Genomic DNA, 27,454 nt, shown 5'->3' on the forward strand with positions numbered 1-27,454 from the left:
TGCAGGCGTTTTGATATTATTCTGCTTCCTAAAACATGGATGCCCATCCTGCGCAAGAAGCCGCTCAGCCCCTTCTGACACTGTTTCGCAACCGGATGCTTGATTACTATGGCACCCTGCCGCTTGCGACCTTAAGCACGGCATTTGGATTATCGTTTCGATTTTCCTATTTCACATGTATCCAGCCTGTGTTTCATTGCCTGAGCTGAGATTTTGACTGGGCCATTGATTTGTGTCTCTGCTTGCCGTTATCTCCTGGAGTCGATTTTAATCACCTGATGGGCCCCGTAGTTGCTCACGAGTTGGTTTGTTCTGGCGCAAGTATTATGGCATTGGCAGCGATGCATGGACTAATGGGTCAGTGGGACATCCCCGCAGCGGCGCATGAGTTTCTGGCACATAGCGTTCTTGAGAACCCACCGAGTTGCCCTCTGATGTTGCTAGAGGGTCCGATGTTGGAGGAGCACGTATGTTCTTTCCCATTGCTTAATTGGATGGCTGAACTGTTTTCGGATGATGACAGTGATTTCATGTTGGAAGCTGTGGCTACCTATTTTGCATATTCTATCCACCCATGAGTGGCTTTGGAGACTTTCACTATACTGGCACGTGACTTTTTAGTAATTCTGAATGGTGCCATTTTTTCTTACGGACAATCTACTTCATATGTTCTAGGCCTGTGATTTTATATTAGGTCTCAAGTTCGAGATTTTTTACATTTTTGTTTGGCCACTATAGGCATTCATACATATTTTTGTATTGTTAATTTTTATACACATACATACATTTAGCTTGGCTCAATATTATTGAACTCTGCTTTCATGTTATGCCTTTATTATATTATTGGCTTGTTTCTTGACCGTCCTCGGATCATTGGGGGGGTGTCATATAGTTAATGCTTTTCTATATATTGTGTTAAGTTAGCATGAGTTTATTAAATGTTTAAACGACATATTTTCCTTCGGCTTCAGTTTGCACACGGCACATAATTATTATTGTAGCTTTCAACCTAGACGAAAGATGTGATTTATTTGAAAATAATATGTTATTGCTCTGATATCAGTCGTGCTTGGTACACTTGGTACACTGTCTGCACACTGAGAGCTATAGCCTCTAAGAATAACCTAACACAAGATTGCTGGGAGGCCTGATCCTCGCACCACATTAGACATAACACAAATAATGTTGCTGCCAACATTGGGCTTTACGCGGGTTTAAGATAGAGTTACTGAGAATGCAAAAACACACTTGATGGTGCTTTGCATGCAGAGTTGGTAGCTGATGATGTGATCTTCTTCTGCTGACATTTAGAGGTATGGGCCCGCCCTGCTAAAGCCCAAATGAGACCTTCTTAGATACAATATAGTATGCTAAATAGGGTGCGCGAAATATAGGTGATACAGATTTCTATAGAATTTTGCATTATAATATGCTATCACCGTTCGCTTACTAAGGATTAGTGACTATGCTGATAACTCTGATTTTTATAATATGTATGCTAGTATTATATAAGATACTGCGTTTGAGAACCTTGCATTGAAAAATAAATATTTCAAACTTGCACGTGTGTTCTTTTACTCCCCGTTGTGGTTTGAAATGATTAAAGAGCGAAAGAGTGTTCCTGTGTTCCACGATACCTGAGGTATTCAAAGTTCATGTTCTGGTTTGTCTAAATCATTGGGAGTTTGTAATGACCAATGAGACACTGTATATAGCTCGGTAAGGGGATTTCTGATACTAAGGTGAGTTTTGGGTCACCCTAATTCACTAAGGTTCTAGATCTCTATGCACAGTTCTGTGGGAGAACGGAAACCCTGCTACACTACTCTGCACCACTGTACTACATCTCACTGCACCACTCTATGACCCTGCACTCAGACACTACTCTGCATAACTGCACTCTACATCACTGCAATCTACTCTGAACCGCTCTACTTTATTCCAATGCACTCTATGCCAAAGCTCTCTATACCAATTTACTCAAAACCTGTGCCCTTCACGTCACTGCACTCTATGCTAATTTACTCGGCACCACTGTACTTTACGCCACCTCACTCTAGGTCACTCTACTTCAGGATACTCCACTTTATGATGCTCTACTCCATTAAACTCTGCTCCACTGACACTCTACTCCACATCACTCTTTTCCACTCTATGCTATTCTATGACACTACTCCACTCTACAATGCTCTACGCAACTCCCTCTATGCCACCCCATGCTACTTTAATTCACTCTATTCTTTGACAAACTACTCTACTCTGGCAGCTTACTATGCTGTACGCCACTCCGCAACACCATCTACACCACTCCACTCTACACTACACTACTTCACCACACTCTATGCCACACCACTCTTTGACACTCTACTCAAATGACACTGTGCTCCACTCTGCCACTTAACTCTACAACTGTTAGGATTCGGTCCCCAGTCCTCTTTTGATGACCATGTCTTCGCCGTCACATGACACGCCAGTTGTATAAAAGGGAGTCCTACCATAGTGTTGGTGCTTGCTATTGCTAACCTGTGGGTTCCCGCTATCTTGGTTCCTGTGAAGCTTGTTGGCTGTTGCTGATTCTCACGGGCTCGTGAGAATCGTTGGAGTATTGTCTTCTTCCTTCTCCCTCTTCCCTTGCCCTGAAGTCCCGTTGTTGTTACCTGCCTGTTCCCTCCCTCCTGTTTCCTGGACACCCCTTCCCTTGTACTTCGTAGTTAGTCAGTTAGTGTACTTCCCTGTTTTGGTTTCCCCCTTCTCTTTTTTAGAGACTTGCCAACGACATCCAGGGGCTCCTGTTTGTCAGACACCTTATAGTGTATTTTTTTCTTTTGTACCCGAGACGTTGCTAAAGAAGATTAACGGACGCTAGGCGTTCGCGCTGTAAACACGTCTTGTGGTAACCGTTCCGCCTCGTTATGGTCGGATCTGACGTTTGAGTAGTATCCCGGCTGGGTATTGCCTTTCGGTCCTCCCGAGAAACGAGCCATTATCGGATCTCGGCTCCCCTGCTTTCCCCCCCACAATCCTTTCAGAGACACAGGGGTTTTTTGTTCATGCCTGTTATTTTGGCATGTTTTTTACCCTGTGAATACCTACACGCCCAAACCAAACACCCAAATTACTAGTCCTGTTTTAAAGGCTATTACAAGAGAAGTTATCTTGGAGTTTTTTATACCCTGGACTAGACCCCCCTCGGAGCAAACCCTGCATTTGTTTCTGGTAAGTGCATGTGTGGTGAACTGCTGGATATGGTCATTTGTTACAGAGGTAGGATTGGGGACTGAGAGGTTATTGTGAACTGTATCATTTGTCTCCCTGTTTATGCAGGTGCGGAAGCGAGGAGGAGGGTGTTATTTGTACTACGCTCTACAGGGGTGGAATGTTTAGTGCCTTCATATATATTCCACCCCCTTTTCTGGGTCATCGGTTTACTCATCTGTACCATCTAGTGAGTGACCGGTGAGTCGGGGAAGTGGTTGGGACACCTCGTTCCTGCAGTGTGTGGGTTGGGCAGGAGCCTAACAGAATAACAAGCCCACGTTTAAATACACTGCCCGAACTTGGATGGATGTGGAATCAGGGGCCATGGCAGGGGCGGAAGCCCCCACCATGCTTGATGTAGTGGGTGCCCTAGCTGCCTTACAAGCTCAGGTGCAGGACTTACGACAGGAGAACGTAGGATTGAGACAGGAGTTGGGCGCAGTAAGGGCGCGTGAGCACGTACAACCAAGAGGTCAGGCGCCCATTATACAGCCAGCTACGTTCCAGTATGGAGGGGTGGGGCAGAGCAATCCTGGAGGCGGTACCCCTGTCGCTATCACTGTGACATCCCCTGTTCCTGTTCCCCTGGCTCAGCCTGAACGATTCTATGGAGACAGTGGGAAATTTGGGATGTTTATGAATCAATGTCAGTTACACTTTATGTGTAGGCCTGGTGCCTTTCCGGACGATGCGGCGAAGGTAGCCTTTACGCTTTCATATTTGGCTGGTACTGCTGCCCAGTGGGCTATACCCTTAGTAGAAGGCAAGGATCAGGTGTTGCGGGATTATGAGGCTTTCAAGGAGTTGATGCGAGGGTTATTTGCTAAACATGCATTCATGTAAGCCAGCGATTCTGAATTGCTGAAATTGCGACAGGGCAGACAGGACCTACTCACATATATAGCGACCTTCAACCGGTTGATTTCTGAGACTCATTGGCCAGCGGAAAAGCGGACCTCATTGTTCTACCAGGGTCTTAATGATGATTTGAAGGATGTGGTGTCGCAGGTGGTGGATCCACCAGAAGAGTGCGCCTCGTTCATAGACCTGGTAGTGAAATTGAACCACCGGCTTTCAGAGCGACGTGGGGATCGAGTACGTTTTCAGGTGTCCCGAGGAAACTTTATGAAAACTGAAGTGAAACAGCCCCTGGGGGAACAGAAGTCTGTACCGGAACCAATGGAGATAGGGGGAGTAAGGGGGCCTCTGACCCCTGAAGAAAAGAAAAGGAGAAGAGATAAGAATTTATGTCTCTATTGTGGACAGGGAGGTCATTTTGCTAGGGAGTGTCCTGTTAAACCGTCAGGCGTAGGGTATGGAAAAAAGGTGGCATATGTACAGGTGGGAAGGTCCCGACTTACTGAGCAGTCAAGGGGTCTGTATGAGGTGTTGGGAGCAGTGGATTTGGCGCCCAGGCATTTTGACATTTCTGCCCAGCTCTTGTTGGCAGCGCAAAGACGGGTACCAGTATCGGTGCTATTAGATTCAGGTGCCACTGGTAATTTCATTGATATCTCCCTAGCAGAGAAGTTAGGTGTCCCTTGCCATTATAAGAAGCAACCGGAGTCAGTAAGAGCGATCGATGGGACTGAATTGTCATCGGGTTGCATCACCAGACAGACTGTGCCTCTGCGGTTGTTGTGTGAAAATGGACACTCGGAGCGGGTGGTGTTTGATTTGATTGATGCGCCTTCCTTCGGTCTGGTGTTAGGGGTGCCTTGGCTCCAGGAGCATAATCCCAGGATTGATTGGGTGCAGCGTCTAGTGACTTTGGATTCACATTACTGTTTGAGACATTGTTATAGTGAGGCCAGTGAGAAGGTCCCTCCGTTGTTCTGTGCAGCCATGGAGGAAAGTGGGGTCCCAAGGCAGTATGCTGCTTATATAGATGTCTTTGACAAGGGTTACGCACAGAGCTTACCACCACACCGGTCTTTTGACTGTAGGATCGACCTAGTGGAAGGGGTTCCTTTGCCCTGCAGTCGTATCTATGCACTATCCGAACCTGAGGAGAAACACCTCAAGGAATACCTGGATGAGATGCTAGGACTAGGGTTTATACGTCCTTCTTCACCTGTGTCTTCAGCGATCTTCTTTATACTGAAGAAGGAGGGGACGTTGAGGGCGTGTGTGGATTATAGGACATTAAACAAGGCCACCGTGAAGAACAGGTACCCTCTTCCTCTCATCCCCGTGTGGCTGGATCAGCTCCGCAAGGCCACGGTGTTTACAAAACTGGACTTGCGTGGAGCCTACCATCTGATTCGTGTGCGGCCTGGGGATGAGTGGAAGACGGCTTTTAAAACCAAACATGGCTTGTTTGAATACTGTGTGATGCCGTTTGGCCAGTGAAATGCGCCAGCGGCGTTCCAGTATTTCATTAATGAAGTTCTGAGCGAGTACCTGGATAGAACCGTAATTGTGTACTTGGACGACATCCTTATCTTTTCGGAGACAGGAGTAGAACATCACAAGCATGTGAAACAAGTGCTGCAGAAATTGAGGGAACATCGGTTATATGCCAAACTCGAAAAGTGCCAGTTGGATGTGGTAGAGGTGGAATTTTTGGGGTTCCTGATATCAGCCGAAGGAATACGTATGGACCCAAAAAAGATACAGGCGATCGTGACCTGGCCTGTGCCATCCACGGTTAAGCACATACAGGTACTTCTGGGGTTCGCCAATTTCTACCGGCGCTTTATCGCTCGTTTTTCTGATATTGTGGCGCCTATGACTCGTCTGTTGCGAAAGGGGGTTCCTTTTTTGTGGTCCCAGGAGACTCAGAGTGCCTTCCGGTTGTTATTGAAGACCTTTACGACCGCTCCTGTGCTGGCCCATCCTGATCCTGCTCTACCGTTCTATGTAGAGACAGATGCTTCAGCTGGTGCGGTGGGTGGGGTACTGTCGCAGAGAGAGGAGGGCACGGGCCATATGCATCCTATTGCCTATTTTCCGAAAACATTGTTGCCTGCCGAACGCAATTACACTGTGGCGGAACGTGAGTTGTTGGCCGTGAAACTGTCCTTTGAGGAATGGAGTCACTATCTGTGGGGGGCCAGACATACGATCACGATCTATACGGACCATAAGAATCTGGAGTTTTTTTTAGATCAGCCCGGGCATTGACGCCAAGACAGATGCGATGGGTTTTGTTTTTCAATGAATATGATTTTATCATAACATACAGACCCGCTGCGCAACAGATAAAATCTGACGCACTGTCTCGGATCCATATCGACCCGGAGGAGGTGAAATCAGGGAAGGAGAGTAGACCTATGATCGATAGTGGGAAGATTGTTGGAGTGGCTTCGGTGGAAGAGTTTGCGTCTACGGTGAAAGACCAGTTGCGCAGGATGGATTTGGGCCCATGGTTACAACTGTCTCAGGTGGTGTTCCGGGATGGGTTGTTATATCAAGGTGATAGGTTGTTTGTTCCACCAGAGCTGAGAGGAAAGGTGTTGGAGTAGTGTCACTCCTCCTCCTTAGTCGCGCATCCTGGTATGGGGAAGACTAAGGAGTTGTGCTTGAGGTGGTTTTGGTGGGAGACCGTGACACAGGGTATTCAGCGATATGTGTCAGCCTGTCCTGTTTGTGCCATCAATAAGCCCTCACATAGTAAGCCCTCTGGTCTGTTGCAGCCGTTGACGGTACCTCCTTCCCCTTGGCATACTGTCAGTATGGACTTCGTCACTGACCTTCCTTTGGTGTCTGGTTTCACAGCCATCCTTGTGGTAGTGGACTTGTTCACCAAGATGGCGCACTTTATACCACTTAAAAAGATTCCGACAGAAAGGGAGATGGCCTTGGAGTTTATGACTTCGGTTGTAAGGTTACATGGATTACCTACAGCAGTAATATCAGACAGGGGGGCGCAATTTGTGTCCCATTTCTGGACGAGCTCTGTCTGGTGCTCAAGATGGATATACGATTGTCATCTGCGTATCATCCTCAGTCAGACGGGCAGACGGAGCGCACCAACCAGACAATGGAACAATACTTGAGGTGCTTGATTACGTCTCTGTCATGTGATTGGGTGACGGCTTTACCCATAGCAGAATTCGCCTATAATAATAGTGTGCACACGGCCCTGGGAATGACACCGTTCTTTTGTTCTATGGGATACCATCCTAGAGCCTTAGCTATCCAACCCACTGGGCACATGCCAGCCATTGACGAAGTGTGTAAACGATTGAGTGACATCTGGGAAGCGGCAAGGGGTAGGCTACAGGAAGCCAAGGCGGCTATGAAAGTACAGGCAGATCGTCATAGGGTCTCGGCCCCTGGATACAAGGTGGGCGATCAAGTATGGTTGGTTTCACGTAACCTGCGACTACAGGGGTCACGCAAACTACAGCCCCGGTATGTAGGCCCTTTTCCGGTAGTACAGGTGGTCAACCCTGTGGCTATGAAGCTGTTGTTGCCATCGGACTATAAGATCCATCCAGTTTTCCACACCTCATTGTTGAAGCCATTTGTTCCGTCAGATCAGGTCTTGCCCCCTCCCGCCCCTGTGTTGGTGGGTGGCCAGGAGGAGTTAGAGGTACAGGCTATCCTTGGCTCTAGGCGTAGGAGGGGTAGGTTGTATTACCTGGTGGATTGGAAGGGCTATGCCCTGGAAGATAGGACATGGGAACCAGCTGGGGGGGTGCATGCGCCTCGTTTAGTGAGGCTATTCCATAGACAACATCCCCGGAAGCCCCGGCCCATGGGGAGGGTCATTGGGGGGGGGGGGGGTACTGTTAGGATTCGGTCCCCAGTCCTCTTTTGATGACCATGTCTTCACCGTCACATGACACGCCAGTTGTATAAAAGGGAGTCCTACCATAGTGTTGGTGCTTGTTATTGCTAACCTGTGGGTTCCCGCTATCTTGGTTCCTGTGAAGCTTGTTGGCTGTTGCTGATTCTCACGGGCTCGTGAGAATCGTTGGAGTATTGTCTTCTTCCTTCTCCCTCTTCCCTTGCCCTGAAGTCCCGTTGTTGTTACCTGCCTGTTCCCTCCCTCCTGTTTCCTGGACGCCCCTTCCCTTGTACTTCGTAGTTAGTCAGTTAGTGTACTTCCCTGTTTTGGTGTCCCCCTTCTCTTTTTTAGAGACTTGCCAACGACATCCAGGGGCTCCTGTTTGTCAGACACCTTATAGTGTCTTTTTTTCTTTTGTACCCGAGACGTTGCTAAAGAAGATTAACGGACGCTAGGCGTTCGCGCTGTAAACACGTCTTGTGGTAACCGTTCCGCCTCGTTATGGGCGGATCAGACGTTTGAGTAGTATCCCGGCTGGGTATTGCCTTTCGGTCCTCCCGAGAAACGAGCCGTTATCGATTCTCGGCTCCCCTGCTTTCCCCCCCACAATCCTTTCAGAGACACAGGGGTTTTTTGTTCATGCCCGTTATTTTGGCATGTTTTTTACCCTGTGAATACCTACACGCCCAAACCAAACACCCGAATTACTAGTCCTGTTTTAAAGGCTATTACAAGAGAAGTTATCTTGGATTTTTTTATACCCTGGACTGGACCCCCCTCGGAGCAAACCCTGCATTTGTTTCTGGTAAGTGCATGTGTGGTGAACTGCTGGATATGGTCATTTGTTACAGAGGTAGGATTGGGGACTGAGAGGTTATTGTGAACTGTATCATTTGTCTCCCTGTTTATGCAGGTGCGGAAGCGAGGAGGGTGTTATTTGTACTACGCTCTACAGGGGTGGAAGGTTTGGTGCCTTCATATATATTCCACCCCCTTTTCTGGGTCATCGGTTTACTCATCTGTACCATCTAGTGAGTGACCGGTGAGTCGGGGAAGTGGTTGGGACACACCTCGTTCCTGCAGTGTGTGGGTTGGGCAGGAGCCTAACAACAACACTCTACTCCCTCCACAACACTGTATACTACTCCATGAGAATCCACTTCATTCCACGCCACTCAACTCTACTGAACACCACTCCACTGTACTCCACTTTATGACACTTCGCGCCTCTCTCCTTTACCCTACTAACCTTTAGCCATGGTGAACAGCAGCCACGCTGGTGTACAACTTCTTACGGGGAGAAACTTAAAGGCCTCTAAAAAAATATCTAATTAATGAAACAGAAGCACAAACTTATGTAACCTCTGGCAGTGTCCCTTAGTATAAATGGAGTGCAATTATCCAAAGGGATCGAGCTTACCTGGATGAAGATGCCAAAATGGATAAACGCGTGGTGTTTCTCATCGGTGTGGGAGAACACTGCTCGTAGCAACTGTCAGATAAAAATAGCCTAGTGTGGCGAGAAAATTCGAGCAAAATTGAATGGATAATTGCACTCCATTTGTACTAAGGGACCCTGCCAGAGGCTACATAATTTCGTGCTTTTGTTTCTTTTAGATTGCCAAATAGAACGACGGATGTACCCGCCCGTTGTTTTACTCTACCGTTAACCTTACCGACAATCCATTATATTTAACCCGTTAAAACTGGGTTGGAATTATCACCGGCTACCTAGTAAGTTTTATTATCACCATGCTCTAGTTTATTTTGGATTGGACTCCTTTGCTCATAATTTATTGAGACCGACCTAATTTCCACTTATACCGTCCCTTTCCTCTCCCCCACAGAACCGTTTACACTCACACCGCCCACAGGTATTTACACGCATTAATTATGCGCTGCGTTTCACTTTTCTTCACCTCTGTCATCGTACATTTCTTTTCTACCTTGACTTCACTTCTGCTGCCCGTTTTAGGTATAATTCTTATAAGTTGTTATGTGCTGTGTAGTTGGGCAATTTTCGATTATGTCATATATTTAATTCTGCATGTACTGGATGAATGTCAATAACATGTTTCCTCGACCCTGAAACTCTGTCCAAGATCAAATTCCTTTACTTGAAGTGCACTACAGTCACACTTCTAGGTATAATTAGCAAAATGTTGTAGTGAACTGCATGAGGCATTATCTAATGGATCATTTACTGAATTTTCTACGGTCGGATGATGGTTAGTGATTTGTTGTTTTTTTATTTTTTATCTTGAATTTCCGCTGTTTTTTGGTAACAAGTACCTTGTTAATAATGGGACCGTTAATTTAATCATTTTTCTCATGGATCCATGCCACCGATTATAACGTCAGTATGTAATGTACCAGGATGAATGGAGAACGTTATGATTTGTTTTCATGAAACTAGACAAGCTATTTGGTTCCTAAATTGACTCCATCAATAGCGATCATTAAATCATGTCACCGGATTAATGTTTCTTTTCCCACCCACGCGCCACGTCACTAAGAATTATTTTGTTATCTATATTCTGTTTTTCCCTACATATCTTTGTCTTGACATGTTTGCTAAACATAGATACTGTTTGGTTGCGCCGATTCTAGACTCAAGGTTATAGCGTTTCCTGTTACTCTAAAATCATGATTTTCTCACTAGGTTCCTTTCTATGACCTGCGTGGTGTTACGATGACTATGTATATATGTTGCTTTCTTTTTCACTTATATAAGAGTTTGCACACAAGTGAGGTGTCTTCCTGCGCTTTTCACCTATAAGCTTGATAGCGTCTCATGTTTATACCTTCTATACTATACTGTGTTATTTTATTTTCCCCCCAGCCCTGAAGAGTCACGAGCCAACTGGCTCGCTTGACGAAACACGTGTCGGCTGGTTGTTGTTTTTGTCTTGATGTCATCCTTCCAGAACAGAAAGGCCCAATACATCTGAAAGAAACTATCCACATGTGTCTACCTTGTCTCATTACTTATAATTTTGCGCTCCCTAAATTTCTTTTATAAAACAAAAACCTATATGATCAACTCATTATAACGTGTGCACAGGACTTGTGTTGTATCTATTTGGTTGGGCCCTTGCCAACCCTTACAGAGGTTTTTTGGGTCTCCTCTGACCCTGTTGCACCGTTCTTATCTTGTGTCTTTACCCATACTTACTGCTACCAGCACAGGCGCCACACTTTCTTGTACACTCTAAATCCCTACACGAAATCCATAGTTTCTTAAATAACTCTGCTGAGATTCCATGTGGGCTTCATTATTTCCCCATCCGCCCTATGGCTGGCTCATCTACTATGATTTCTATCTTTATTTCAGACTTTTCCAAGTTCGATGAGCTCTGTAGTCAGACATCCCTTAAGAGGCCTTCTAAAATGTGGAAATCCCCCCTTTTGTCTTAGATCAATATAATGACTAAAAGTAAACTGTGAATACTTGTACTATGGCTATGTTTCCCTTCACCTTCTAGAGTGTTCTCCAACTATCCCCTACTCAGGAAGTCGTGTTTGCTCAACCACCCTATAGGTCTGCCCATCTTGTTCCCCACACTGAACAGTATCCTTTGCACATTCCCATGACAAGTCTTGGGGTCAGATAGATAGTCAAACGTTCGCCGAGTTGTGGTGCACTATTAATTCCTTCTCCATTTTTAAAGAAGTATGTTCCCTTACTTCTGGTTCCGTCTTATATGTTGATAATATTGGTTTTATTTTTAAGTGCTGTTCCTCATTCAAAGCATGAAATATTCTATGGCATTAACTTAATCTGCCAATGTGTAAATATGCTTCTTCAAATACATTCTAATTGATGCTTTATCTTAAATGTATTAATTTTAAACATATACAACAAACCAGCAGATGAATGTGAGCTTATAAATTATAGTCAATGGTACTTGACTGACCTTGCTTTGGTGTTGGGTTCATAGTCCGAACAGGAGTAGCTATTTTGCGAGGCATTCTTGGATCAGTGGATGCTGCTAAAGAAAGCAAGCATTAGTTAACCTAACAACAAATGCGGCACAAATAGTGAGGAATGAATAGTATAATGTGATACAACATGAAGGATGATTTTAGTTTTGAGAGTTAAAATACAGCCAGACACAACAGCCTGACCGCATAGCCTAGAAATGCAGCACCCATTTATTAGTATCAATTTAATGGATGGAGTACCATAGTGGAATCATCCTCAAGGCATAAACTGGTTTGTGTTCTTTAGATAAGTCTCTGAAACTTAGGCCCCAATTTGTCACATCTTAATTTCCTGAAAGTCTGACTTTATTTCAATAAACCATGTCTCTATTTCTGCTTTTCTCCACCCTTTCAGGTACCGTGGAAAAAATGATTTGTCACTCAGCTGACCTGTGATGGTGATCCCAATTTTTGAAAAAGTAACTGATGGATTTCTCCTCGTTGTTGAACTTTGGTGCACCATATTCCTTAACTCGACTTGCATGATATATGGAGGGCTTCAATGTCAACTCACAGCTGGTTAAAGCATTCCCAGGTTACAATTCTAGATGTACATGGTGTCTATACAAGGTGTATGCAGCTATTGAGGAATACCTTGCCATTCCACCAAATTGACTCTTTTCTATCTTCCTACCCATACATCCTCTTCTGTTTGAATGCTTACATGTTTCCTCAATTAGTTGTGTGAAAAGATCTTCCTCCTTTAGGGTATGGTATCCGCAAAACTTGATTCCACTTTTCAAACTTCTGCATCCACAAATGAGCCCTCCCCCTTTTTAACAACCAGCAAAGGGTTAGAATGTTCCTGAATCTACTAACCTATTCCATGACAATTCAGTTAAATGTAATTCTACTGCTCTCTTCTACATTTGACTTCTACCTTTCTTCCCAGACCCACCTGCACAGACACTTTCAAGTGAATGGGTCACCAATAATTTAGGATAGGCTCACCTGCCCTTTTGTTGGTAATGAGGCCTACATCACGTCCATACTCTTCAAACAGAGGTGGACTCCTGAGCACCACACGAGGGACCACTTCATAAATCCTTGCTGACTCCATAACTTCCACTTTGAACACTACAGTCCTCTTATTTGAAGTTTTGCCTCCTCCTCAATCCACTTACCCACCTACAGTTGTGATGCTCCTGCTTTGTTCTTTCTAAATTAAATCAATGTGGGAAGAGTGTTTTAACCCTGACATCCTTCCTTTCTATGGCTTTTATCCACCCTTGTAACAGTGTCCCTTAAGGAGGTTCTTGTTCAGCCACCACACCAGTGATACCTGTAAATGGGATGCTCTTAGCCATGCTTTTAAAGTGCTCCATAGTCCTCTTGCGCTTCTCCTCAATTCGATGAAGGTCCCCTGGAAAGAAATTAGAATTTTTAGAGGAGCCTGGGAAATCAGCTAATATTGCCAACTGTGAAATGATCAGATTATAGTTTAGATACAATGGTGAGATAATTAAGAAAAAACTTCATGAACTGAAATAAAAGCAGGCAAGATGGCACTCACAATTATAAGGTCCATTCTACCACTGCCACTTGATATTTCAAAGGTTAAGTAGAAACACTTTTTTACAGAGTTTGTAAGAATATTGGCATGGATTCTTGTCCTAAAGTCTCCTTGTAAGGGTTAGGGTATCTTCATAATAAATGAAACAATTGTAGTGTCCAGAGCAGTGTTCTTCACCATAAGCCTTGTCTGCAGGTTTATGTAATGCTCCAGACAGCTTATCAGTATTTGGTGCGAGCAACACCATAAGTTTGTAAATATAAATGCACAGTACTGCCTAGCATCAGATTTTTATGGTTTCAAAGTGAATCTTCTATGTTTTTTGGAAAATGTAGTGTTTTTAAACCATTAGCCTTGTGTGCCAGTTTCCATGCCCTGCATAGCAGCTTTCCCATTCCTGAGAGTCAAGGTAAAGTTGAAGAACTGCATTTACATTTCTTTTCAAGGCACAAAAGAATTCTTCGAGCATATGGCAGACGGGTTTGGATTTTTTTCTGTTCCTGTCTGCTTTGTGCCACAATAGTGGTAGTAGCATTTTATACATGGTTAAGTATAAACTAATAGAAACATTTTTTTAAGTGAGTCACTTCACAATTATTGCACAGTCTCCTACTTCCTTTCTCCGGACTATGATCCAGTACCGGTTTGTCAAAGCTAACAAAGGGCAAATGTAAGCTAACCATGCCATGTTGTTCCAGTTTTTCAAAACAAAAGAACTAAGCGTGGTTCAAGCTTTCTTCTCTACCTCTCATGATTATTACAACAGCAAACCCCCATGGCTGCTTTAGGATAAAAGCACAACACACAACACTTATGGTTGCATTTACCTCCACCACCCTTTGAGTCTGTAAAATCTCCGCCCTTCACAGAAGCAAGTGTCAGCAAGTACCCTTCACAAACGGCCGTTAAAATAGAAGGGCAGTGCCAGGCAGAAAAACGTTGCCTAGGAAAGACTTCATGAATGAGAGTCAAACATCTCTCTTTGGAGGAGAGTTAAGTGTGAAAGACAGATAAATAACCAATGGGCCAGTGAGGTCTTCACTACAAGATGATGTTTAATGCCAACTGGACAAACTAAGGTATGAAAATGACAACTTTACAAAAGTGACCTTCGCAACCTGCAAAATAAAGATAATACAATAAAACTTGTAAAACATAATTCTGGATCACTTATGGTTTGTCAACAATTGCACCTATGCAGACATGGCTTTTCTACCTACCTTTAAAATTGAGGTTTGCGGAACTGCACAAATGTAAATATCTGGTTGCAGGATCACTTGTACCAGGATACATTGCACTCATTTAACTCCTTTTAAATGTCACTAAGTGTAGAAGAAATAAGCTGCTCAAAGCACTTTGACAGTCAAAGGTATATATAAATATATACATCTATATATTTATATATATATACACACACACAAGATTTTATGCTGGGACAGTGTATAACTAAATATTGTTTTTGCTTACATCTTTTTATTATGCAATACGTCTTATTTAAAAAGACACACTATTGCTGCCTTTTGTGGACCCAAAATCACTCACGGATTTTTTAGACAGAGCAATGCTTTGTGTGACTGTACAGCGAACAGCTACATTTGCTGTGCAGAAACTCTGCAAGAGTCTTGCAAGTGCAGGGGTTTGAGCAAGTTAACATATTTGCACAGACTGTATTCAATCTATAGCTTTCTAGTTATAGCTGAATGTTGGTTGTACGAAGCTGGCTCTGTTTATACTATACCAAAGTAAGGTATAGTGTGCAGAGTCCAGTGGAACCCCTGAGGTAGGCAGAGGGAAAAGTAGTTAGCACCTTACTCTCTAATTGCAGTAGTGTGGGCGAGCAGTAAGGCTTTATCAGAGGGTAGTGTGGAGCATTTATTGCACAAACTCAGACAAGAAATGATGTCACACACTCAAAGACTGAACTCAGACCAATTTGTTTGTATACAAATATTTAGTTGTTAGAATTCTAGAACCCTAGAACCAAGCCAGGCCTGGTGCAGGCAAGTGAAAGAATACGTTGCAATACGTATACAATTAATTACAGTTGAATGCAGGCTCAAATGCAGTTGGTTGATTTACAGATAAGTCAATAATCAGAATTAATTTTTAGTTACTTTGTAGATTACAATACTCGTTACTTCTTGGATTACTTTTTAAGTTACTTTTGATAATCAGTGTGATATGCCTAAATATCACACTGCGACATTTCCTAGACAAAAGGTAAGTAATTCACGTTGGATTTAGGTTGACTTCAGGTTCTCTTCTCCAGGGCGCAGGATGCAGGAGTGTCTTATGACTTTGGATTTCACCTTACTGGGCCACTCACGGTTGGGGGGGGTGGGGGGAGAGGGGTCTCCGTGCAGAGGCTGCAGGCAACGTCAGGGAGTCCTGGAGGGGTCAACCCACGGTGGACTCAGACTCTGGAGCACTAGGGGACCTCGCTGGGAAAGGTGGGCCACCCTGATTCATGCTGTAGGCGTAGAGTGCAGTGGTGGTTCCAAGCGTCGCGTTTCTTTGTCCTCAGCAGTCTCAGAGTCTGTCTTGGGAGTTTCTTTTGAACAGAGCTGCTGTGCACAGGTGATAGATTCTTTGTTGAAGACAGTCAATCCTCCCAGGGGTCTGGAGGTCGCTGGCTGCAGGACAAGGCAACCTTTGCCGCACGATCCCTGGAAACTGCAGATGGGCTGGTAGGGCTGGGCCAAGTCAGTTCTTCTTTAAGGGTGGCACAATGAGTGTTGCAGCCTTTACTGGCTTTCCCTGGCCACAGTGCCCTTGGTACCCATGGCACCTTTTTCAAGGGACTGACATGTGGCCAGAGACGTGCCAATTGGGGGTACAAGGTACAGTTTTGGGAAAGAACACAGGCCCTAGGAAATTGGCAGGGACCAAGGGCACATCAAGTCAAAGTGCATCAGCAGTCTGGCAAAAAGTGGGTGGGTTATTCCAACAGAAACCCAGATTCGTACATTGATTCTGATTGAACTGTGGATACTAATTTGTATCATTTGAAGATGCAAACTTGCTACCGTAATACAAAGGGATCATCAATCACTCTTATAAGTTTTTGTTGACTACTCAAAGAGAAAATGTACTGTTAACTGACAGAGGGATATCATTAGCAGGCCAACTTACGTTTGGTTTTAAAATTAAAAAAATATATTTTGTTACTGGAACTTGAATAAAACGGAAGCCAACTAGGCTGAGGTATTTTGCCTTAATGGTGGGCAGAGCTCCTTTGGCAAATAGAGGAAGGTGTGTGCTGGATCACTGTGCATTCATTAGAGAGGGGCATCCTCTACTTTCCTCCTCCCTGCACACCTTCATTTGGGCCTCTTTTTTCAGGAACAGACATCGGAATGTATCCACCGTGGGTTTCAAATTTCAAAGCAAGGTCCAACACCCACTTTCAAACCTCCCCTTTCTTTTAATCACTTTTCCTATAATTTTGTGATCTGGTGTAAAAGGGTGTGTCTGAATGAGGAAAAGACACACCCTTTTACACCAGATCACAATTTGTGGTCTCTAAATTGCATGAGGGCTGGGCGCACCTTAGCGGGTGCGTACCACCCCGTCCAATCTTCACGGTCCTGACGAAAACCTTAGAATCTTTTTAATGGTTGAAACATGTAGACCTTATTATGTATTTTTTTCTTATAATATTCACATAGCACACTTCGCTATTTTTAACATATTACACTTTTTGAGACACCAAAGCCTTCCTAATTAGGCACGGGTGCCACACTGGTTTTATAGGGGTTCATGCACTCAGGAATAAAGTCTTGAAGTGAGTAGTATTGGCCCTTTTTAACACACTTTTCACTGTAATTTTATGCACATATAAAAGAAAAAAAGAAACCCGCTCCACTGTAGTCAGGTGTAGCAGCACACCCTATGGGCACTCAGCCTATAGGGTGGGACCCCGATGATGAAGCATGTCACCAACTAGGTTGGTGAGTGAGGGGTCTTCTTTAAGGACATGCATTGTCCGGTAACGGGTTGGGGCACACTGTGCTGACCTGAGCTTTCAGCTCTAGAAGCAGAGATTTTTCTGTTTTCTTTCCCTCAGGGGGTACTCCTCCATTGTTGTTACTTTTATTTTATGCCATGGCAGAGGAAATAAAAGTGCCCAATAACTCGTGCTCTTTAAAGGAATGGTACTAAGAAATGCACATTCACACACTTATTACTACAGTGCAGAGGTCAGACTCCGGTCAATTACCAGAGAATGTCAAAGTCATAGGAGAAAAATCATTGCTTACAGGCTCACAGATTGCACGTTATAATGACTTTACTCATGGAATGGAATGTCCTTAATAGCTACAAGACCTCTTCAATGTAGTTTTATGTGACTGCACAAATGTAACCGCCTGCATTCTAGGTCTGTTGAAATATCTTTTGGTAAAACAAATATACCTGAAAAAATGTCAAGGCATAAACCATATATGCAAATGCACTGAGTACAATAAGCTATTTATTACCATTGTAGAGGGTGGGGAAGGGCATCATTGCCCAAACTTAAAAGCATTACAGAGTGTCGCTGTTACTTGGGTCTTTTTGTTCAGCTAATGAAATAAATCAGTAAAACAACTGCTTTTCAGTCTCCCAAGTGCTGGTGAATGCTATAGATATATATTTTAACAAGTGTTCAGTGATCTCACACTTCAGAACTGATAGCAAAAATAGACTTTTGAGCCATTTTGTTTAAATATTGTCCTTTAAAGTGCATAATTTAGACCAGAGTGCCACCATAGCGGGTTCCTGTGTTAGAGGTTCCTGGGACCACCCACAAGCAATTGTGCAATTTGAGCGAGGTATTTATACCTTAATTTATTAACATTCCCCAGTTAGCACTAAAAAGATAAGCCAACTGTTGACTTGCATCAAAACCCTAAAAGGTGATTTTCAAAATTCTTAAAACAAGAGAAAAACGTCCTAGCTCATACCTTCATCTGGCAAATATTGGAACTCCATAGCTTCACTGACTTCCTTATCCGAAGGACGTCGAAGTTGCATCTGCACGCGCACTGGCTCTCGAATTGCCTGATTTTGATACGCAGGCGTGCGGAAGACTATTGCCACCTGCCGGTGGACATCAGCCTGCGAAAAGGTCCCTTTGGCTTCCCAGGAACCCAGGAAGAAACGCACTTCAATATCTTCTGCGTAAGAAATGAGAGAAAATGAAGGGCAGTTAAAATCCACATAAGGGAGAGGACAATCTGATACCAAGGGTCATCACCACAGAATAAAAGCACAGTGTGAGAACATGAGGTGATAGTTTAGTGACCGAGTCAGCTAGGGTCACATTCACACAACATTATTTATGCAAAACTAAAACTTTTTAGAGCAAACAAGATTTTAGTACGTTTTAAGATTTTAAAAGAGGACTCCAACTCCTAAAAAGAAATACAAGGCGAAGGTGTACACATGAAGCTTATGTTCCATGTATCTGCTAATTAAATGTAGTGGTTTTGGCACCAGAAGAAAGTGTGTAAACTTTTGAACATTTTTCTTTCAGAGCTTATGTGGACCTGTGGGGATAGATATCCAACCAGCAGAACCATGGCATGTGATTACATTTCAGCGACTTTCCTCCTTTTCCAAGTAATCTGACGTGGATTGGTTTGAAAAGACATCCCTCCAGGTACAAATCCGGACCTCGAGCTAAACTCTGGCTAACAGCCATGAAAAGGAAGCATTTCTTATTTGGCATGGGCCTATTATCATTTTGAACCCTCCTGACATGGTGTTTCTAAACGAGGCAAAGCATGTAACTAGCAGATGTCACGTATAATTATGAACAAATGTGAATTATGATTGTACTATACATTATTTAAAACTCTTTCTTTCTCCTTCACTGCATAAATACCAATTTCTCAAGGTACATTGCCTTGATACGCATTTCTGGATATATAACCAGAAAAATGCTAATAAAAAGATATTTAAAGAAAGAGACTTTTGCATTTGAATCTCTCTCTAAATCTTCCTTTCGGATCTTCATCACCAATTATGTATTGGAAAAAGACCCTCACACCTATCCCGGGGAAAAACTCACACTTACCCACCCGGAGCGTTAGCTCAAAAGGTGCAACATTGGAATCGAAATCCCAACCAACAACAGTGATCCTCTCAAACAATACTGCAACACTATCTAATCGGATAAGAAATAAGTCACAGCTCCCTCATGTTTAGCAAAACACTGAAACCATGGTTACTACCAGTAATCAGATCCACGATGAGCAACCTTCATGATAAGAACGGACACATGTTACGTACGGATCAGTTACAACTGAATATCTGGCTGCCTTCTCACGAGTCCGACAGCAAGAACACTGGAAGTTACGATCTGAACTCCTCAGACACTGGGGGCCAACAAGGGAACAGCAGTACTGCTCTGGGGTTAGATGAGAAAACGTCAGCACACCTGATGAAAGATGTCACCTCCATGGGACAGGAAAGGGATCTAAGTGGCAATTATTTTCAATTTTTACGGCAGTATTATTCAGATGGGAGAGCCTGTCCAACATCAAAATTGTGCAACAAACGTGTGCAGAAGGAAAGCTGTGAAACAATTCTACTCCTCCAGATATCACTTTTGGGATGCATAGATGTATTAACAACATCACAAGGTACAAATGCAAAACAAAAGTGCTCCACTATTGAACATCACCAACAGAATTATTTTACTTATTTTTTAATACATTAATTTTTACGGTATAAACCGGACCCCAGGAGAGTAGTTTACATAAGCCTTGCAAAAACTTCAACCAAGGTATAACAGCAGGAAAACCAGAGAAGTATCAAACTATAATATAAATGACATGAAATGATAGTATTCGTCCCAGAGTGAAAGTTGAATAGTGGCTGTCAGAATCGCAGAACACTTGAGTTGGGCATGCCCGATCATAATGGGAGATGCTCCTGGAAGTGAAGGATTTTAAATTCTCTTTTGAAGTGCTCACATCAGGGATTTTCCTAATAGCAGGAGGGATGGGGTTACATATTTTGGGAGACTTTCCCGGGAAAAATTGCTTTAGTGTTCTGGCTTTTTTAAATTAAGGAATTACTAGATAAAGTCTACTATAAACAGAATGGGAGTCTCTTGAGATGATCACTGTGAGCCAGATAGTTAGCAGACCCTCCCATGCACAGACTTGTTGACTGTGCTTCTTGCCTTAATGGGGAAACAATTAAGTGTGGCTAGGACTGGAGTGATATGTTTGGATCTACTGGAGCCGGTAACTAAATGTGTTGTAGGGTTGAGAGCTGCTTTCAATGGGACTAGGTAAACTCTGGGAATGCTAGTCAATAGCAAGTTGCCATTATCAAGTTTGATAGAACTAGATATTGGACCACAGTTTTGAATTTGTTTGCTGGGATAAGAGACAAGTGTGCCTAGGAGTCTGATTTGATGTTGTGCACCTTTAGCTGCAGCACTGATAAGGGTATGGATATTTAGGTGTGTGGGCATGGAGATTTAGGTGTTTGTCAGCAGTAAAACGAATGGTTTACAGTTCAGGAGGTTTGAAAAATTCTGCCAGCTTGGACCAGCATAGTGCAGAGCAGTGGTGAGAGCAAAAGAAACTTCGATCGTTTTCTGTGATTTCAGTTTGAGATGCTGGAGGGGCTTCCATGACTGGAGCTTGCGGAGATATTAGATTGTCTCAGAAAAAAGCAGTGGGGTTCCATGTAAAAACTGAAATGTGTAGGGGTGGGGGAAGGATGGAACCTTGGTAATACCCCTTGGCAAAGAATAGAAAGGCTGGAGTATGAAAGTCTCATTTGTTGTGAGTGATAAGTGAGACAAGACTCAAACCCTCTCAGAATCATGCTGTTAATCCCCAACAAGATTCTAAGAATTTTAAAAAGGGGGGCATGATTGCTTGCATTAACTGCACGGCAAAAATTAAGAAGGAAGATCAGGCAATAGTCTTCACTGTCCAGGATGGGTAGAGCACCGTCCACACCATGCAGGATTGCTCTTTCTGGCTGCAGACTGTTCTGCATCCAAACTGGTTGTCCCTGAGGAGATGGTTTTCTTAAAAGTGTTTGGCTAACTGTTTGACTACACACGTTTAAGGACCTTTGCAAGGAAGGGAAGGTTGGTTATTGACCATAAGTTATTAAGGTTGGCAGATTCTGCATTAGTTATTCTTAAAAAAATAGGGGACTTGCGTTGAGAAGGGCATGAGGGATGAAGAGATGATCTTCAGTAGTATCTGGGACAGGGTCAGCAAAATGAGAGGATGGTCTGATAGAGTGTTTTCCAGTATAATTTAATTTATAAGTTCGTAACGGGTCCAACACATGTGGGCTTTTGAGTTTACCAAGGTAAAAAATGTGTTTCTGCGGTTAGGAGAGGGAGCTCAATATATTTTCTTTGAAAAAGTTACACAATATGTGGCAGTTTGTGTTGTTGTTGGATAGATCAAGAAAGGGCCAGGGTTTGTAAGACTTCTTCACGAGGTCCAAACATTGTCTGGAGCCCTGCTGATTTCTGATCTGTATAAGTCTTGGCTAAGACACTAGGTCTCGTCTTTGGGATATATATATATATATATGTTTGTGAAACTTTGCAGACCTGTTGCACCCATTTCATTGTCGGAGGGCTGCAATTTGAGGCATTTGGTCACGGGTGCAAACAAATAAGGGAGGGATCCCAAAACTGGCTTGAAATGAAATGTATTTTACATAGACTGTTGAATTCTGCGTAGTGCGAAAACGGCCAGTTGGAATTTGCTGAAATTTGGCATCATTAGATATTAGGGTGCACAGATGATTCTTTTGGGTACTGCAGGTAAGAAGAGTAAGTATTTTTTAAGTCAATAGGTTTTTTAAGTTAGTGATATCTTGTAGCACAATCCTACTAAAATTAGCAAGGAAGCCCAAAAAATAAACTAGACTGCATATGTAGAGTTTCAGATTTACTACATGGACAACTGAAAGACTCATTTATGGTCACACACTAATGGAAACCTATAAACAAATACATAACAAATAGAATCAACCTTAATCTGTATAAGTTTTCTTTGCATGCTCTCTGGCTCACAATATAAAACTGGCCCAAGAAGCCAAACAAAAACATCTTTCTGATCCACCCCTGTGCAACAAAATCAAAAACTTACCCAGCAGTCAGCCACCCAAATTACTATTTGGAGGACATTATATTTAGCCACTAGGTAAAAAATAATAATCTTAATTTTTATAACAATAACAATGATTGCCTTGCATTCACTTTAGCCTTCATATGTAGCACAATCCTACTAAAAGTAGCAAGGAAGCCCAAAAAATAAAATAAACTGCATATGTAAAGTTTCAGATTTACAACATGAACAACTAAAAGACACATTTATGGCCCATGCGTATGTAAACCAATAACTAAATACAAAAAAAATACAATAGTCTGATTGCCACTCTGTGTCGGCATTCCCAAAAAAGGGAAATCCTCAGATATAAGCTCCCTAATAACTTTCTACCCTTTTGTCATATCACCACAAAACTTTCCAGACCTCTAGTATTTTCTACATTTTGAGATGATGCAAATTTTTGTGGTGAATTGTTAAGGCGGTGCAAAGATTAAATTGGTGGAAAAAAGCGTTTTGAGCCCATCCTTTTTTTCCCATAGACTATTGTATCTGACGTGGCGCAAAAATAGCTGCATGGATGTACATGAAATTTGGTTGTAATATACATTATGGAGCAGAGATGAAGCTTTTTGAGTACTGCAGTTAAGTAGGGTAAGTATTTTTTTTAAGTTATAAGGCATTTAAACTTAGCGATATCCGTCACTGCAATACAACCAAGTACACGACCATAAACTTAAAATATATATATATATAAAAAAATAAACAAATTTCCCTGCCTATTACCACTTTAATGAAGTGATAATAAGTAGAGACCTACTACTTACCTATATCAAAGACCCTAAAATTGTGAAGTCAAACAAACTGCAGTAAAAATAATATGGCTGCCTTTTCATTCTCTAAAAACAGCCATTACACAATTTTATACTAGCTTGTCATCGCCATGTACCATGGTATACTGCAAAATTATCACTGTATACCATGGCCCAAAAAGTAACTAAGGCCTAGCTGTATTATTGGATTGAGGTAACGGATTTACAAAGAAACACAAGGCCACCATGCGTGGCTTTGCATTGGTTTGCTTATGTAAAACCACTTTCATAATTTCAGTGTAATTATGAGTGACATACACCTATGAGTGACACTTTCTTGCGAGCAAAAATCAAGCAATGAAGAGAATGGAAACATAAATACCAGAAATTACACCCATTTGAGCAACGAGAAACTCTAGGAAGATCTTAAAACTTCTGCAAAGCAGTAGAAATGGAAGGGCACTAAGAAGGAGTCTCTCCATGTGGACCCGACTGTAATCGAACTGAAGCAGGATGTGAGAGATACCCCAGTGCGGGTCTCCGCTGCCTCAGCCTGCTAATGAATTATGAGAATACTAATTACTACAGCTAACCGACTTGGAGCACACCTTCAGCACCGGGCAACCCTTTGGAGAGTGAGAGGTTGAGACAGCACATGAAAGTAAATTAAATTAAGAATGCAGACTGATTCGAAGCGCTGCTGCTCTGCCCATCGCAGCACCGCGCAAGTGGCACCTCAGGAGAGAGGCAGAATGAGAGGTCGAAGCAGAATGAGAGGTCGAGGCTGTATGCACACACATATTTTTAAGAAAATGCCAGTGACGTGACAGTTACACTTACTAGTCTGTGACAGCCCAGTGTACACCTTTCCACTCTGTCACTCCATTCAACGCTAGTCCTTTGACGCCATTCCACTTTACACCACACAACTATATGCTATTTCATTCTACCCCCATTCCACTGTACACTAACTCCAGTTTACACCACTCCACTCAACGCTATTCCACTGTGCGCCACTCTATTCTACGCTATTAACTGTACGCATCTTCAATCTTCGGCCCTCTACTGTATGGTATTCCACTCTACCCTATTCCACAATCCACCACTCCATTCTAGACCACTTCACTGTACGCCACTACAAGGAGTTGTGGCTTGACCCCAGACACCACAGGTAAACCTTATAACGATCTGTCACAGCACTTTGTTTGCGACAGTCCTTACAGGGTTTAAAACCTATCATTTCGGAAGGTATTATTTCCTTTGCACAGATATTAGAATTTCTGACGTAAACTGGTCTCTTGAGAGACAAGCGGTACCTCAGTATCTGGTGAAAAGGAAAAGAAAGGAACTAACATCACCACACATAAGTGGCATCCATAAAGGTCCTACAGATCATTTCCACAGTGAAACAGTGTCAGTGTGGAGTCGCACTGTGCCACCTACCAGCATGCAGAGGTACTGATCAAACATTTACGCATCCTGTCTGATGCCTGGGTAATATTGAAAATTTGATCAAATCAATAATCTGCGGTTAAACGTCACCATATGAAAACCTAGGTACTTTTCTGTGCAGCAGTAAAGGAATGGCCTCTCATTATAACGGAGCTATAGGAGGGAGTGTCCTGTAGGATCTCTAGAGGTAAGAGTGTTGTATCACATAGTCAGATTATTGATGCGGTCTTCCAATATGTATTTCTAAGCCTTTGTAGGGGATGAAGTTTGTTATTTAAGGAAATGATGTTCATATTTCCATTATTAGTATTGGAGGATGAGGAAGAAAGTAGGTTCAAAATGAAACTGCTTTCAATAACACTGCATCTTTCTACGTTAGAATGGACAATGCAATTCATTTAATTTCTTAGAATAGAATCTAGTTTAGTGGTGATTGAGTACAGTTTGTGAACAGTGTAAAGAGTTTTTGAAAGGGTGAATGTAATCTGTATGACAGTTCTAAAAGTTCTCAGCTTTAGAAAACGAGTGAGGGGATAGTGTCGAGTTGGAGGAAATTCTACTTTTGGTGCAAGAGTTGAGTGTGTGGGTTCTTGGACAGGGAGGGTCTGACAGGAGATATTCTCCAGGAATAAACACACTCAGGAGGGAAGAAGGGAGTGTATGGTGTAATGCTGGAAGGAGACGTAATTGGGAGCAAGCTCAAAATAGGATGGACATTTAGCAGTAGGGGATTCATGAAAATCATAAGACTGTTTAGATTGCGGAAGTCATGTGTGTATGGTCGTCTAACGAATCTGTGTTGAGGAGTACAAATTGTGGAAGTGAAGACTGGGGAGGACAGAATAAGGGTGAGGTCATTAGTAGGTGAGAAGGGTGGGTGAGAATGGAGGGTGCCTTCCAAGAGAGAAGGAGTTTCCTAAACTGGTTATCAAATTGGACAAGAGCATCATTTGTTCAATCACAATCTTGACATTTTTAAATAGGTGATTGATAGTTTTCCAGCCACGGGAGATGAAGAGGGTATCACTAGGTTCTTTCCATGAGTGAGTTTTCTAGACAACTCCCATTTCAGTTCTTCTGAAAGAATTTATTTCCAGAGTGATGGACTATGAGAGAAGAAAAGAAGTTCAATTTTTAGGCATACCATATGTCCACGATGGTATTGGTTATTGGAGTTCTCGCATGAACTTCGCCTGAGGTTCTTTAAGGTACTTTTGTGAAATTTGAAGGGAATTTTATTTATTTTAAGAGTTCAGATGAGATTTGGATAGCTTTTCGAGAATATAGTAGCTAGGCTGATCCACGGGATATTGACAATATGCAAACTGAGCATCTTTCGAGAATATTTTTTATGCACTGCCTGTAGGACATACACGTCACAATCGTAATGAGACAGAATAATAGGTACAAGAAGACAAGGAACAAGGAGAAGTAGACATGAAGAGGAGAGAAGTCCGGTGCAGGATATATAAACCATATAAAATGTAGCATGCAATGAAGAAGGTCTTCCATTAGGATACACGATTAAAATGGACAAGTCAAAGGACAATAACAGTCACTAGTAGCACATTGAAGTTCATCCCTCAGAAAACGTTTAGACGCTACAAACAGCCTTGCAGATGCATGCAAAACTATATTAACAACCAGAATCCCAAAGACATACATATTAGAACTCAGGAATCTACATTCCCGCTTTACTTACCTTTTTGGACTTTATCACAGAGCAAAAAGATTTCATCACCACCCTGACAACTGCCTGAGTTTTTATTTACTCTGCAGATCTTCAGCTCAGCAGTGTTTGGCGCTCCTGTTAGGAGTACAAAAAACACAAGCCTTTGACAAACTTGACTGCAAAATTCTGGTCCAGGATGATTGCAAGTGACATTTTATTTGCAGATGTCTATTTGAGCATTCATTCGGTAGAGGCAACACAGAGAGAGGGAAGGTTTTTTTTAGGGTGGTTGTGAATAAGAAAGCCCTCACAAGTTTGACAAATGCACAAATGGTCCTTACTGAGTCTTTATAATATTTCCATGCCTGATCTTATAATGTTACTCTCAAAGCATGAAGGTCTCCCACCCTGGTAAGGTATAAAAGTCAAGCTGGGGAACAGAAAAGTTAGTGACATGGTCTTCCCTCACATATCTAATAGATAGGGGAAAATGTGAGGGGTGAAAGTTTAAAACCAAGTGAAACGTTGTCAAGTTATGGGTTTTGTAGGAGAAGTGACTTCTAGAGTGCTAGATCAAGTTAGGACACACTAGACAATGGTTCAGTTTTGGCCAGACCAATCAACAGTAACTGAGAGTGAGGGACACAATACCATGTGATGGTTGGTTCTGAAAAATGAAATGAAGGTTTAAGTACAGTCACCAAAATGCAGGGCAGCAGGTACACATTGGTTAAAATCACCTTTAGAATTCCTTCTCATACCAACTGTGGGAAATATCAAGGAATAACTGGGAACGGATTGCTCGCTGCCTTCTGAAGGTGAGGTTTCCAATGGAATATCAAATAATAATAAGGTGTACAAGCGACACTATGTCACTACAAGCTACACACTCCAAACCACTCTAACACCATTGATAATCTCTGTTCATAGACAATAATTGGGACA

General features: G+C 42.8%; 1 protein-coding gene across 4 annotated transcripts in view; it reads right to left on the bottom strand.

The window, feature by feature from the left end:
* The window catches only part of RELA (RELA proto-oncogene, NF-kB subunit), a 273,417-nt gene that overhangs the window by 14,848 nt on the left and 231,115 nt on the right, over nucleotides 1-27,454 (bottom strand). Inside the window, exons 8-11 of one of the 4 annotated variants that reach the window (XM_086938309.1) lie at nucleotides 26,540-26,644; nucleotides 18,437-18,649; nucleotides 13,263-13,343; nucleotides 11,914-11,985 (exon numbers count right to left, since the gene is read on the bottom strand). In XM_086938309.1, coding sequence (XP_086794435.1) covers nucleotides 11,914-11,985; nucleotides 13,263-13,343; nucleotides 18,437-18,649; nucleotides 26,540-26,644 — 471 coding nt within the window. Of the gene's footprint in view, nucleotides 1-11,913; nucleotides 11,989-13,262; nucleotides 13,344-18,436; nucleotides 18,650-26,539; nucleotides 26,645-27,454 lie in introns of all 4 variants that reach the window. The other 3 variants (XM_086938310.1, XM_086938308.1, XM_086938311.1) reach the window with 3 other exon arrangements.

This window comes from Lissotriton vulgaris, chromosome 9 (genome assembly GCF_964263255.1).
Source record: "Lissotriton vulgaris chromosome 9, aLisVul1.2, whole genome shotgun sequence".
NCBI classification, from domain to species: domain Eukaryota; kingdom Metazoa; phylum Chordata; class Amphibia; order Caudata; family Salamandridae; genus Lissotriton; species Lissotriton vulgaris.